Source organism: Acomys russatus, chromosome 12 (genome assembly GCF_903995435.1).
Source record: "Acomys russatus chromosome 12, mAcoRus1.1, whole genome shotgun sequence".
Classification (NCBI taxonomy): Eukaryota; Metazoa; Chordata; class Mammalia; order Rodentia; family Muridae; genus Acomys; species Acomys russatus.
The window spans coordinates 52,513,367-52,529,286 of record NC_067148.1 but is presented as its reverse complement, the minus strand read 5'-3'; the positions used below and the strand labels follow the sequence as shown (position 1 = coordinate 52,529,286).

At 38.0% G+C, this 15,920-nt stretch overlaps 1 protein-coding gene across 9 annotated transcripts in view; it reads right to left on the bottom strand.

Moving 5' to 3' along the window:
• Positions 1-15,920, bottom strand: part of Fer (FER tyrosine kinase) — a 302,445-nt gene that overhangs the window by 149,095 nt on the left and 137,430 nt on the right. For 7 of the 9 annotated variants that reach the window (XM_051154426.1, XM_051154423.1, XM_051154427.1 and 4 more), the window contains 2 exons: positions 11,138-11,230; positions 5,182-5,385 (listed from right to left, as the gene is read on the bottom strand). In XM_051154426.1, coding sequence (XP_051010383.1) covers positions 5,182-5,385; positions 11,138-11,230 — 297 coding nt within the window. The remainder of the gene's footprint in view (positions 1-5,181; positions 5,386-11,137; positions 11,231-15,920) is intronic. The other 2 variants (XR_007831493.1, XR_007831492.1) reach the window with 1 other exon arrangement.

Genomic DNA, 15,920 nt, shown 5'->3' with positions numbered 1-15,920 from the left:
GGGGGTCAGCCCCTCCCAGGGATGGCTATCCAACACAAAGTGGCCAGCTCCCCAACCACATATGCACAAGCAACACGATGACTTGGCAGGCTGTGTTTATGTTTGTATATAAACAAACACATAAATGTAAACTAGCAATAACATTAACAAAGGGGAAGGAGGCTTCCAATTTGAGAACAGATGAAACCTGGAAAGAGGTGGAGGGAGTCGACGGGAGGGACTGGAGGGAAAAAGACAAGGGAAAGGGGTATCACTGTAGCCCTATTAAATTTTACCAAAAATAGAAAATTGTTCAGAAGTCTATTCAGACCTTCCTTCTTTTTGAATTGGGTTATTTGGTTTTATGCTGTTGAGCTATTAAAACTCTCTATATATTGTGGAAAATAATACCTTTAGTTGTATAGTTTGCTAATGCTTTCTTGACTCTGGTAAGCTGCCTCCATATTCTGTTGATGGTTTCGTTTTTGTGAAGATTCTTTTTTTTTTTTTTTTTTAGTTTGATGCAAACGCAGCAAAAGATTTTTTGTTGTCTGTATTTGGGGACGTATCAAGCACCTACTTCCCAGACCACGACCTTCAAATTCTCCCGTTTCCTTCTAGTAGTTTCAAGAGGTTTGGCCTTGTGTGTAAGCTTTAATAGATTTTCATTTGATATTTGTAACTGTAAGAAAGAGGTTTCTTATGCATATGGGTATCTGATTTTTCTGACACTACTTCTTTAGCAGAGTCACTGTGTGTTCTCGCCTCTGTCAAAAATCAGCCGGTCACAGACGTGAAGGGTGTTTTCTGCCTCTCTGTTCTGCTCCGTGGAATACAGTTGTTTCTGTTTTTAACATGACTTTGATGACTACAACTTCCTAGGACATTTTTAGGTCTGGTTAGGTAACGCCTCCAGCTTCGTTCTATTCAAGGTGGTTTCGGCTATTCGGGTTTATCTGTAGTCTCTTAGGAACTTTTAGGTTGTTTTTCACAATTCTTTGTTGATGAGTCTATCACGATCATATTGACTTTTTCACGCACACAGGACATCTTTGTATTCATTTGTATGTTTTTCAGTATCCTTCATCCATGTTTTACATTTTTCATTTCCTTTCACTTCTCCATTAAATTTGTGGCTGGTGCTCACAGCTGTTCGAAGAGGGATTGTTCTTTGTGCTTTTCTTGTCAGGGAGCTTATGAAGCATATAGAAATGTGATCACTGCTCAGCCCTTCAGCTAGGATCAAAGGTATGCAGAATGCAAGTGTGTCTGAGTGCTGATTTTGAACCCTTGGTTTTACAGAATGCATTAGTTCCAACAGTTGTTGTTGTTGTTGTTGTTGTTGTTGTTGTTTTCAAGTGAGGTCTTTTAGAATTCTCTATACCCAAGACTATGCCATTTTCAACAAGGGCAGTTTGCTTTTTCCTTTAATACTGTGGATTCCTTTATTGTTTTTTCTTTTTTTATTATTTTTTTATTTTTTATTATTTATTTTTATTTTTATTTTATTTATTTTATTTTTTTAACACATTTTTATTGAAAGATAAAATAATTCATATTACATCTCATTTTCTATCCCATCCCATACATCCTCCCATTCCTCCCTCCCTCCCACTTTCACCCCAATCCCCCTTCCCTATGACTGTGACCAAGGGGGACCTCCTCCCCCTGAATATGGTGCTAGGGTATCAAGTCTCTTCTTGGTAGTCTGCTATCCTTCCTCCGAGTGCCATTGGGCCTCCCCAACAAAGGGACATGGCCAAATATGGGGCACCAGAGATCCTGTGAAAGTCAGTCCCCAGTCTCCACTTAACTGTGGAGAACGTTCTGTCCCTTGGTTAGATCTTACTTAATGGTTCTGGTGAGAATTTGCAGGTCTATGCTGAGGGAAGGCGCTAACGATGGGCATCCTTGATTTGTTCCAGCCTTTAGAAGGGAGGCTTCCTGCTCCCTCTCCAGTCAGTGTGGCACAAGCTGTGGCTTCATGAGAAACCACCTTCACTGGGTTGCAGTGACTCCTTCCACCCTGACTTTGTAGGGGTTATACCGTGAAGGAATTGTGAATTTTGTAAAATGCTTTCAATGTAACTTTGGGTTGACTCTGTTAACAAACCCATCAGGTATTTTATACTGAAGCATCCTTGCATCTCAGCAATAAATCATGTTCTTTTCTAAGGAGTTAGTGAACTGCAGTTTGCTAGGACTTTACTTGACGCTCCATGTCTGCACTTAAGTGGTATGGTCTGTAATTTCCTCCTATGATTGTTCCTTATCTGACATTAGTATGCATGGACAGGCTTCATAGAATATGCTTCAATTTTTTAAAAGTACTCTGACAAAAACTGGTATTACTTCTTTAAATATTGGTAGATTCTATAAGGAAAGCATCAAGTCTTGGGCTTTTCTTAAATTACTTTGAAAAACTAATATAATAACAACATTACTAACAAAATTACTTTATTAATATTTTAATAAATGTAATCACTTATTACTGAGTCAGTCTCAGGGTTCATTATTAGTCTCTTCAATGTTTTATATTTCTAGGTCAGTATGGTGGGCCACGGTTCCAATTCTAGCATGACAAAGACAGTGATAGAAAAATCACAAGCCTATGGCTAGCCTGGGCTACATAGTAAGACTCTGTCTCAAACAATGGGGGAGAAAAAGGTTTTATTTTTATATTTATTATTCAAATTTTATAATTTGCATATCACAGAATGTATCTGCTCTTCTGGATTTTCTTTTTATTAATGTATAGGGGAAGGGCACGGTTCCTGTGTGAAGGAGAGCAGTTTTCAGGAGCCAGTCCTCTCCGGCATGTGAGTCCAGCAGGCTGGTGGTGAGCGCCTTCACCAGCTGAGCCATCTTACCATCCTCTGATAGTCTCCAAGAGTTTTGTATACTTGCTCGTATCCTTTCTGGCCTTGTTCATGACCCTTTGATCTTTGGTGGTATCAGGTCAATGTATCTATTCTCATCTCTGATACTGAGTGTTGTTCTTCATTTAGCTAAAGGCTTATTAAGTTTATCTTTTCCCAAAACCAACATATTACACTTATCTCTTTGTATCTTTTAAGTATTCACTTATCCATGCTCTGATGTTTAGCATTTGCTTTTACTGATTCTTCTTGTTTTTCTAGTTCCTTAAGAAGCACAGCAAGAAAAATGTTTTCTTCAAGGCTGCCAAATACAAATAGCTAAAACACTAGGAATGTAACATTTATATAATTCCTCATTGTTTCATAGTTGGTAGTTTATTGTATATATGTATAATAATATAAAATTATATGTAAAAATATTTAATAAAAAAGTGTAAATTAAAAAAAAGTACAGCAATGTCTTCAGCTGAAATCTTGCTATTGCTTTTTTAAAATTAATTTATTTAGATTACAACTCAATTGTTTACGCTATTGCTTTTTTAATGTTGGTGCTGGTTGCTAAGGATTTCCCTTTGAGAATGCCATTTGCCATATTCTATACATTTTACTGAAATTTACATTTCCCATTTAATGCCTTCAGTTGACTTGTTTCCTCAAGACAATGTTCCACTTCCACGTAGCTAATGCTGTGTCCCGGGTTTGCTGCTGTTGATTGCTAGCTTCCCTCACAGTGTCAGAAAGGCCACTTTGCTCTTTATTTGTTAAAGACATTCTCTGTGTCCATCTGTCTGGAAAACTCTCAGTGAGCAGTTGAGCAGAATGCTGAGTCTCAGGCCTATTGTGTCCAGTACACTGGTTACTCTCATGTTCCTCTGCCGATTTTTCTGGCTAGATTATCTGGTCACTGAAGAATGTTGGTTGTTGCTATTACTATATTAAATTCTACCTTTCCCTTAACATTTATTAATAGCTTTTTAACTAACCACTAAATTTCACCACCTCTAAGCTTGTGCTGCTTTTGTGCTGTTCTGGCTCATATGTTTAGGCTCAACATAATAATCAATAAATGTTTTCTGAATAAATGAATGAATTAATGAATGAACAAGAGAATAAACAATGCCATTCTATGAAGATTTTCACTAATTGTATTTTAAAATATGTATCATTTTACTTTTAATTTCTCATTGCCTATTAATCTGATTTTTTTTTTTTTTTTTTTTTTTGGCTCAATCAGTGAACCCTTAGTTCAAATTGACATGTATACAAGTTATAAGCCCCTAAAGTCCTACAGGTTCTGCTTATGACTGTGGCTTAATCTTTATGTAAGGTAATTAGTATTACCCTTGTGCTTGGATATAAACTGACAAGTATTTCTCAAATGCAACCCATTTGAAATGATGGGGTGAAAAATAACAAATTCAGGCAACAATTCTTCCATTTGCCAAAACACTGTCACTATAAATTTCTCAATTAGTAAAAGCAAAATTCTCAAAATTGCTATCCATCTATTTAATGCTTAATAAAGACAATCTACCAGGGAGTGGCTTAGCAATACCTGGGGCCTACAAGACGGCTCATTGGGAAATGTACTTGCTGCAAAAGCCTGGTGACCTGAGTGTGATTCCCTGGAACCCTCAGGGTTAGAAGGGGAGAAATGGCACCAGCAGGTTGTCATCTGACCTCCGCGCATGTGCAAAACAGCACCAGCCCCTCCCCACACACATCACAAACACACATAATGATCATAACTTATTAAAACAAAGTACTTTAAAATTTAATTTACAAAGATAAACTAGCCTTAGAGTTAATAATGTAAATGTGTTGTTTATATTTATTATTTTCTATTTATTGCTTATTAATGTTAAGGAGGTGTTATAAAAAAACAGAAAATGATCACTAATAATAATCATAAATTTGCCACTCATGAACTCAAGAATTTCATTAATACTATTCAACAATATAGAACACAGTTTGAAACTAGCTAAAGAGATACCCTCAAAATTTCATAATCTTAAGTTTTACTATAGGAAGAAATACACATGGTATTTATATTACTTTTGTTTCTAACTTAAAATATTTTAGTACTCAAATTTAACTAAAATTCTATTCAAATTTAATTTTATTAACTTTTAAATATGGTATTTTCTCATTAAGATGTAATACTTCAGTCAGTTTTAGAACATTATGTTTATGGAATTAAGGAAAAATTAATGTTAAATTAATAGTGTGGCAAGCTTCTCCCACAAACCATCCATCATTACATTACAAGTCCCCCACAATGGACTACATCAATATATACATATGAACTAGACTGGAAACGTACATCAACAAATTGTATGATAAAGTGTCTCCTCTGTCCGTCAGAATATACAGAAAGGACATATTCACCAGGTTTCCCATGGCTCTCTCGCACCAGGAAGTCTCCTTGCTGCTTGAGCAGCTCCTGTGCTTCTATTCTGGGGATAGCTCCGTGGTACCAGTCATGCTCCGCCAGGGGCTTCTCACTCACAGAGATCATGTCAGAGAACTAAAAGAGCATTTGAGAAACTAAGTTAGGAAAAAAAAACCTTATTTTTCTCTGGTAAAATTCATTGCAAGTATAAATACTTCTTACATATGCTTCATTAGACAATTAAAAATTAAATGATAAATCTGGCATTTTCACAATTACAAAAGAAAATGTTCCCTGAAGTACCAGGGCTAAAGTTTAACACAAATACTTATCTTTTGATACTTTTTCCCATCATGCATAGGGGCATTAGCACTTAAGGTTAATAGTCCCTAGTCTTATACCCTTATTACAAAATAAATATAATTATTATAATCATAAGCCAGAAAAATTATGAAAAAAATATTTTCAGAGAAATTTATCACAAACACACTAACCCTGTTCTTTCATTGTACTGATTACCTATGGACACACACACTGCGCACTGTGCATGAGAGCAGGTAGGGCAGGTCTCAGGCGCGATCTGAAGCTGCCTCACTAGCCATTCTCACCCCCTCCTCTCCTCCCCTCTGCCAAGCAGTTACTCTGCCCTGTGGCCTGTCTTGGTTTTCCAAAACAATGGTAGATAAAACCCTGGGAGAAATAACATCAAAGAAACCCAGCAGCATGCAAACACAACACATGGGGGAGACTATTATAAGCCAGGAGCACAGAAAGAAAAGCAAGTCATCTATTATTTTAGAGGGACAAATGTTCATACCAAGTAGCATAACTATGTAAGAGCTGGCTACAATGCCTTAAAATTCCTGAAACTAATGGTAGCGGAAAGCCTACATGTGGTGATTACAGTTTTGTTGTGTCTTATTCATCCACAGGAACTAAACTGCCCCATACTGTTAGAATAGTTTATGGGTAAAGTATAATATTTTACACAAAATATTATGGTTCTCAGAATGCAGCATTAATAATCTTCATGAAAATAAATTATAAATTGGAAATAATCAGGATTAATAGGAAAGTTATAGTTTGGACCTAAAATGTCTTGCAAAAGCCCTTTGTTGAATTCTCCATCCTCAGGCTACCGTGGATGGGGAAGAAGAAGTTAGCCCATCTGGCGGCAGAGCCTTGGAACGGACTCCCCACTCCTTCATGGCTGGCGAGAGCTGGGTATGTATTTTCACCAATGAGCCAAACTAAGCCTTTCGGCCTCAGCGGCCACTGATCCCAGCACTTTGTACAGTTAAGGAAAGCGGCAAACACAATACCTAAGAGGCAAGCACACACACATCCACATATGAGGACTTAGAGGCTTATATTACAAACCTGACGGTAACTAGGTAGTAAACGAAAGCTAGCGGGAAGACAGCCTTCAGATCTGTACCACTGCAGAGGTCCAGAACACACCAGCCCAAGCCCAACACGCCATTATGCAAGATGTATTTTATTGGGGATAAAAAGACAATGCCCCACACAGGCCTCAAGGATATTATACGTTTTCATGGTTGTTCTCCCGTTTATGATAACTGCATTTTTTAAATCAAACATGGCATGACAGTTTTTGTGGCAATTGTGTTCTAAGCCTTTTTTCTTTTAGAGCTGACAATAATGAAAACGATAAAACACAACACACCAACTGCCAGTAAACAAGACAACAAACACTGCGTTTAAGTGTGAATGTGAAACCCACAAAATGTTCTTTGTGAACTGATACCAGGAGCTGATAATTTTTCAAGAAGGTAATCAGAAAAATTGAGTATCTTTTCCACATTTATCACAATGTATCTAAATATGTTAGTCCAAGTTTTTACTTTAGTAGAAATCTATTTCTAAGCCTCTTCAACAGCAAAGTGTCCAAAGATGAGGAATTCACATAACGTCGTTCTCAAAGGGCTTTGAGGCAGAGCGGTGGCGCAAGCAAGGACGCCAGGGCCTGTTCTCCCCGCTAACCAACCCCCATCATAACCGCCATTTTCCTAGACCTGGAAGAGTATGGACAACTCCGCAAGTCTGGAACGTGAAGTTTTCAAGCTTTCAAACACGGAGTTTCATACACAAAGTTCAACTAATATGGCAGGAGTTATGGATAGATTTGAAGATAAACTATGTTTGGGAAGGAAATCATCCTGAGAGAATATTTATCACTGTTGCATTTTGTCTTTTGTGTTTAAGAAAATAAACATTTTGTTTAGAAAATGTGCCCGAATATTAATGACAGCACATTTTCACCAGTGAAACTGCAGTCTCTGGTAATCTTATATCACACATTTCAACTAAAATTGTGAGGAGAACATTACAATAATCATTATGTAGCCAAATTTCAGTATAGAACACAGGAATTGTGAAATAATCTGTTTCTTATTTTCAACAGCCTATATTTTGAACAAACACATGAAAAAAAAACCAGATTAAGTCTCCTACAATAAAAATTGTACAAAATTAACCTCAATAAGCCCTTCTTGAAAATTATGTGTAATACAAGCCATTCAAAATTTGCAACTCAGAGAATAAATATGACGTTTCTTAACATGGCTATGTGGAAGACATTAGCATATGGCTATGATATAACACAAAACATTTATAGCTCCTTGCTACTTTCTTTTTAACATTTTAAAACTGAAAAGGGGGTAAATTATGACCTTAAGAGTAATAGAAGACTAATTTAAAACTTTTAGTCTTTATCTGGATGAAAGACCAATAATGTGGATCAGGATTTATATGAGTCCAATTTAAAGGATGCTTTCCAAGAGCACTGCACTTAGAGGGCCATCACACAGCACCCAGATCAGTAAAACCAGCTCACGGCTGCTGAGACACGGAACATGGGATTGCTCAGCCAGGCGCTGCAGCAAGTCTATACAAAAAAGAGCCTTCAGAAAAGAATGGCACTCCTGACATGGCTGGACCAGGTCTTGGTAGCTTTAATATGATTTGAAAGCTTTCCAACCCAAATGAACCATAATGATTGCCAGGACGCTTTCAAGGTGTGCAACTAATGCTGCCCAACACCTCTGTCTGGCTTTAGAAGCAGAGCCTGGGGACAGTTCTCAATGCAAAGTGACAGCTTTCTGACGTGGAGCTGCTTCCAGGCTCTGGGACACTAATGAGGTGTTACTTGGCTCCTATCCTGTGCTAAAGAGCACTTGTTTGGATCCCACCTACTATGACCCTAAGCCCAGCAACGGAGAGCAGCATCTGATGTACCAGACACAATATACCTTGGACCCTCTGCAGGCATCGCCACAATTTAACCATTCAGTTGAAAACATGCAGACTATGGGTATGGCAGTTAAGAACGCAATTGCAACTCATTTCATTTCGTGTGTGTGTGTGTGTGCGCGCGTGCGCGCGCATGCGCGCGTGTGTATTTACTTTAGCTAAAATTAAACATTAAAACTCAAATTTTATATAAAGAAATAGAGCTCATAGTTGCTGATTTATAAATATTTTAAGCAGGGGTGCCTCCAGGTGGAGAGGGATAAATGTAGACCTCTCCGCATTCCAAGGGAAACACATAAGTCACATGTGAATATTAGGAAGAAACAAGGCAAGTTTTTGCTATCATCTTGAGCTGCATAGTGCTTTTCATACATGGCATCAAAATCACAAGAGTAATAGTTTTCTTCATCAAAATTAGTTACTAGGTGTGACACTATCAAGAAAAAAGAACGGCAAACTTACAGGCTAAGAAAAAAAAACTTTGTAGACTACACATATGATAAGAGACTTGTTTTTCCCCAAAACACTGTTAAAAACTCATACAACTCAACATCTTTAAAAAAAAGGGAAGCTTATAGCTGAGGGTATAATTTACTGGTAGAGCGCTTAGCTAGCACACATGAAAACCTGGGTTCCATCAGCAGGACCTCAGAAAAACACACAAAACATGTTAAGCATGCAAACATTATAAAGGAAACCATCTCTAAAGAGAACATGAGTAGGCAATTGGCACATGAAGAACTCATAATATTATTAGTCACCAAAAAATCCAAGTAAAAAATGCAGTGTCAAACCACAACCACTGGATGCTTACAATGAAAACAACAACTAAAAAAAAAAAAAAAAATGAAGCTGAGGCTACATGCAGAGAAACCCTGTCTTGAAAAACCAAAAAAGAATATTTAAAATAAGTTAACAGCAAAACACATAACCAGAGAAACAGTATTGAAGATAATAGGAGAAAATAGTAACATTCAGATATATACTGCTGTTAGAAATGTAAATATTGCTGCCAGTCTGGAAACCAGCCCCCTTAGAAACATAAAGGTAAAACTACTGTATGACCCAGTAATTCCACTTCTAGGTAAAGAGAAAAGAAAAATGAATGCATATTCACAGAAAAATATAAAAAATGTTAACAGTATCATTCTTCATACAAGGCCAAAAGTAAAAAGTTTTATTAGAAAAGTTTATGCTGATTTGATATCATATGAAGTTAAAATTAAAGTTTTATCAGACGATGAACAGGCAAACAATGTAAAAAATCTATGCAATGAAATAATATGAATATGCAGCCTTAAAAAGAGCTAAATACTGCCACACGGTATAACATGAATAAACCCTAAAAGAGAAGAAAAGTAAACACAGAAAGCCTGTTGCTATACGATGCTATGTATCTGATAGGTCCAGTGAGAGGTATAGTCACAGCATAGCAAATGTCAGGAGCTGAGGCTATCTTCTAAGACGTGTGCAGCTCTTTTCTAGAGGCTAAACCACTCCAGTACCCTATGGTAATTATGGTATGCAACATGGCGAACACACTGAAACTTCTTGGCATGCGTGTGAAAACATAAACTTTATGTTCTGAGAAGTCCATCACAGATGTGACAAATTTATAAAAGGCTTTTCTGTATAAAAAACAACATCATTTAACATAATAAAAAATTAAAGTTATGATTAAGTCATCTTTAAATAGCTATTCATTTTTAGATTCCCAGGGTTATTGTGTGCAACAATCATATTCGCATTAAAACTCGGGGCCTCTGTCAGCGTATTCTAGGGAGGAAGAGGACCGCACCTAACGCGAGAGGACAGCTCCAAGTGGCTGCTCGGGCACTTCGTGCTTGAACACACAGAAGGTAAAGGAGTGACTCATATTCTACTGTGCTCCATCATGGTGAACCATGCTAAAATGTTGACAATTAATTGAGCAAACAGGTTACTTTTACTATCAAATGTTCTTTACAATGGAAATACACACTAACACATTTTAAGAACACACACGGTCATAGCTATTACAAAAAGTGTTGTTTCCCTGTTTATACTATTTCTCTAGTAAGGTTTCAAATACATGAAAAGCCCATAATTATATACCTGCAATAGAAGAAATCTGTAATATGCTGTTCCCTTTACCATGTTTGCTATAGCAACTTCAGTTACCCATCACAGCACGGATTCTTTCACCTCGCATCTTCATCAGAAGTTAGAATGGTGCAATATTTTGAGAAAGCCGTCATGATAGGCTGAGTTGGGAACTGTTCTATTTTATCAATACTTAATACAGCTAATATCTTACTGTGCCTAGTAAATTTTACAACAATAGATTACGTATAGAAAGTGTGTGTATAAATGGTTAAATACTACCCTCGGTTGCCAGCACACAATGGTGGCCCAGGATGTCCACAGACAATAAAGGAGATCCATTGCAAAAAGGCTACTTTCACCCTCCCTGTAAAAATGTTGCCTGGAGGTATACTGCATTCATATGTAAAGAGTCCTATGCACACAGGAAGTTGAATCCGGTCCAGCTTTTCTGTTTGTGAGCATAAACATATAACCTGAAGGAAGCGAGCCAACGACCACTGTGAGACAGCATACAGTCAGCCACACTTACCGTTGAAGAGCCCAGTGCTGACTTTGGAGACCTGATTATTCCAGCGATTGAATGACGAATAGACTCAAACTTGGACAGCCTCTCCTTTCTTTCCTGGGAGGATAAGAAGCAGCCATCAGTAGCAGCACGCTGCTGAGTGTTTACAACTTTAATACTCGGGATTGGGTCATAGCTCAGTTTTCTAACTATGTCATATGTAAGCTTTGCAACATAACACATGTAAGTGCATAGCATTCTCTCTGGTCCCTCAATATGTGTCTTCACTTGGAAAAAAATAAGGAAATTCACATAGATGAAGGAAAGTCAAAGAAAAGCATTTAATTATTAAACAATAGGTACAGAAAGAAAGAGACATAAGCTCTAAGAAAGCAGCATGCATGCAGACTCTAAAAACACAGTTGTGAGTGTTCAACTACGAAAAAATAGTAAAGAATAGAACCACATAAATCATGTTTTAAGGACGTGAATTCTGTAACCTGAGGTAAGTCTCCGAAGGACTCACCTGATCGTGAGGGCCACAGGGAAGGAAGGGCCACAGGGAAGGGAGGGCCACAGGGAAGCGCGGGGGGGGGGGGGGGGGGTGTCAAGTAAAGCAGCTGGGAAGAGTGGAGGGCTCACAGAAGCCAAGCAGCCTGCACTTCTCTTTCCACGTATATTTGACTATCATATATTACAACAGAGAAACCACTTCTAAATTTTCAAATCTTCAGATCCACTTTACCACTGCAAACAGAGCAAGTGTAGCAAGCAAGACTTAAAAGAAGGAAAATGAGAGCTAGAAGGTGTAGGCCAGGTTGGGAAGAGTGCATGGGTCTGTGTGGAGGAACTGGCTGGCAGCCCAGGATTGCATCATCTTTCAGCAGCTGGCCAGAGGGTGCAGCAGCTCTGCTGTTTCCTGTCAGCAGGGAAGCTCACTGTTACCTCTCACCAACCACCTCTGTCTCCAGGGCCTGCCGAGTTGTGAACCCTATAGTTTCTGAACCTCACTGTGTCCCTCTCCATGTGCCCTCCCCACCGCTTTTACTTCTCCTAAGAGCAGCAAGCCAGTAGTTGTAAGAAGCTATAAACATATGAATATTAATCGTTTGGAACAACGTAGGATAATCTTCTAATAGAATATAAGATTATGTCCTCGGTCAACATGGCTGTGCTAGCTTAGGGTTTCAGGTAAATCACTATTTGACCATATATAAGAATGAAAAACTTACACAAACCTTGCTTAGACTTGCAAGTGAGTAGAGGTTGGACCTTTGAACATACATTTATTTTATGTAATATTCACTTAGAGAAACACATTATTCCCACTGTACCAAAGAGGATCCCCTAACGGCGATCTCCTTAGGAATGTGAGGATTTGTTCTATAGCTTTAGGCCAAACATGAGATATAAGTATGTTTTTCTAAATCATGCTACAAGGCCTGAGAAAAAAAGAACATTGAAACACAAGAATATAGCAACCTTTGGTAAAGCATGCCTGTCGTCTTCACCATTAAATTGTTTGTACTTATATGTTTTGTTGTTGGTCTTTAAATCTATTTCTGGTGCTTCCTAAGTCTGCAGAAGTAACAACTAACTTAAGGAAGAGAAACTATAGCCAGCCAGGACACTAGTGGGGTGTCGAGCACGCACGGCCGTGTCCAGTGTGAGCACATGGGCTGGAGAACACGTTAGTGACCTGGTTTTCTACTTTCCAGAGAAAGCTGCCTTTTCTCCTCTTCCTTTCTGGAAAGTGGTATCTGCTCTGAGCAGCTGGAGAGGTCACCTTGTTGCTGTAGCCACTGACAGAAAGATGCAATGAAAGTGCTATTGTCACATGTACAGTGATGACAGTGTCACAAAAAAGCAGCAGGCACTTCTACTGTGCCTGTGCACTTTTCTTCTGGGCAGTGTTCTTCATTCATATACTAGAGGAAGCATTCTTCTAGCGTGCAGGTACTAGAAAAACACAACTGAAAACTACACAGGAAAAGCATTCAAATACACACAAATAACATTCAGAAAAATTTAAGTATTAAAAAACATTTTTTACACATGAAATAATTATATGTATTCATAAGTTGCCCCTACTTATGCTTGGGGTACCCTACTCTAGGAAAGAAAACTTTTCATCAGAACTCCTTAGCATTTCCTCAAGGGTAATATTAGAATTACATCACGAGTTAGAATTACTTGACAAGTAAAACAGATGTGGAATGAAAATCATTTCAAAACCCACTTTGCTGACATTAAGTCACAAACTATAAGGGTACATATGACTGGTGAAAGCGGGCTTTCTAAAGGTTAAAGACACTATTTACATAGACAGATTTAGGAATATACTAATAATCATTGCAATATCACCTTACAATTTATAGATGAGCAATCAAACCACAAACAGGATTGACAAGACATTCTGGCAGCTTCTGCTCACCCGGTGCCCTGATTTCTAGGACTTGGCCATCAAATCCATCTGCCAAGCTCTTGTCTGTTTAACATTCAGTGCAGCTTTAAAGTACAGCCCACTTCGGACACAGCAGCCTGTGCTGAACCTACTGACAGGACGATGATTAAAAGAAAATAAAGGCGAAACCCCCTTCCTTTCCATCAGACACTGTGAGGTGCGCACGTGCCAGGCTGCTGGTGGGAATAGCAGAGCATTCATTCGCCCACCTCAAGTGAGGACAAGGTAGAGAGCTTGCTCCATGGAAGACAGGGAGAGCAGATCCTCTGCCAAAGTGCCAGCTCCTCCCAGTGGAAGGAGGCAATGGAGGGAGGCAGGGAGAAGCAGCAGCGCTATGAAAAAAACACCTCATGTTATCAAGATTCTGATGAGAAAAACCAACCCTGACAGCCAAGTTCCACATGTAGAATCAGCTTCACATCTCATTTAAGAATACTTTTTCTTGTCTTGTTAAAGAATCTTTAGAATAATAAAAACATAGATACCATGTTCTGTAGGTCTCTGAGGCTTTTGAAGGCCTTATTTAACTATTTTACCTTATGTATCTATAGACTCATATCTATCTGTTAGACCTAGGATATATATTCTTGTGATAAAATTAGACTAGTATTTGACATGACCATGATTTGCTCAACTAAAAACTAGTTCGTATTACTTAATTATCCTAAATAGGCTGCAGCACCACTTTCAAGGTATTGGAAGTAAACTTTGTACTATAATTGAGTGAGATGGGTACCTCATATTATATTATATTACATATTATATATATAATGTGTGTGAAGAATCTTGGACTTGAATCCTATACCAATGTATCAGAATTACATTTATTTTGCATCTATATACAAAATTCTATACCAATGAATTAAAAATAACCTTATTTGTGAGTAACAATTAAGGCCTTGAGTTGAAGAGTAGATTCAATAATCCACCCTTTGTTCTATCCTCCCTTTATATTTCTCTATCTCCCCTTTTTCTTTTCAGCTCCTAACTCCTTACCTATAAAAGAAAAAGAAAAGAGAGATGTCCCTGAGTCCAACCTATAATAACTTATAACCAACTCCCAATGAAACTAAGCATCTGTAGGCCAAAAGAACAAACAGAAGCCTACCCAGCCCTCCTCATAGGGAATGAGATATCATTCTCTTAAGGTTTCTTCAGGTTGATTAGGGCAAATAATACCTTTGAAAGGGCCAAAAAATTTTGGGGAAAATGGTTAAGCAAGCCAGAGATAACTCCTGGCAACACTCAGTCTACCTCAAAGATGATGATGAGCATCGAAGAACCTCATTATGGAGTTGGCTTCAAATGTGGCAAACAAGTCACTGGGGAAAATGTCCTTGTTCCTGCCACAGACAGAATTCTGCCTAAAAATGGGCAAGCTTAGATGCAGGCAGAGTCAACATCTGAACTCTGCTAAGATAGGGTAAGCAAGTCCTCACAATACATCTGCCTCACAAATACATCTGTCAGAAACATTGGGCCAGAAGGCTGAAGATGATGCTCCAACATTATGGAGAGTGTTGGGTGACTGTTCAGGCAGAAAACTGTCTCAGTCATTTCTGTATTTTTGAACCTGCACTTCCAGTTCACTCAGGTAATTAAGTTTTATCCCTTCTCAAGTCTCTGATGGGGTTGAAGACCATATAGTTTAGTCTTACAATTAAGCTTAGTTGGTTAGGGATTAAGATGTTTTTAGATCGAGATAGATGTTTTAAATTAATAGAGATGAGATATGATAGATACTGATTTTCATTCAGAATTTTAGACCCAACAAAATAGGAAAGATGTTTACTTCAAGTTTGTCAAATACAAACAGCCAAATCACTATGAATGTAACATTTATATAATTCCTGATTGTCTCATGGTTCTTCTTGTTGTGTGTAGTTTATTTTATTCATGTGTAATAATATAAATGTATATGTTAAAAAAGAAAAATAATAAAAAAATTAAAAATCAAAAAAGAATAGTTTTTCATAGTGTGAAATTAAATAAGTAAATGCAACCAGATCTTGACTTGCCCTGAGTTCACACACACACACACACATACACACACACACACACACACACACACACACACACTTCATTGTTGACTATATGTCATATAAGTAAATGGCTACTTTTAAAAATTAAAAGTCCTACCTTTTTTATTTTATTTTATTTTACTTTTATATTTTGGTTTCTTTGAGACAGGGTTTCTCTGTGTAACAGCTCTGGCTGTCCTGGAACTTGCTCTGTAGTCCAGGCTGGCCTTGAACTCACAGAGATCCGCCTGCCTCTGCCTCCTGAGTGCTGGGATTAAGGGCATGTGTCACCACCGCCCAGCTAAAAGTCCTACCTTTTAAA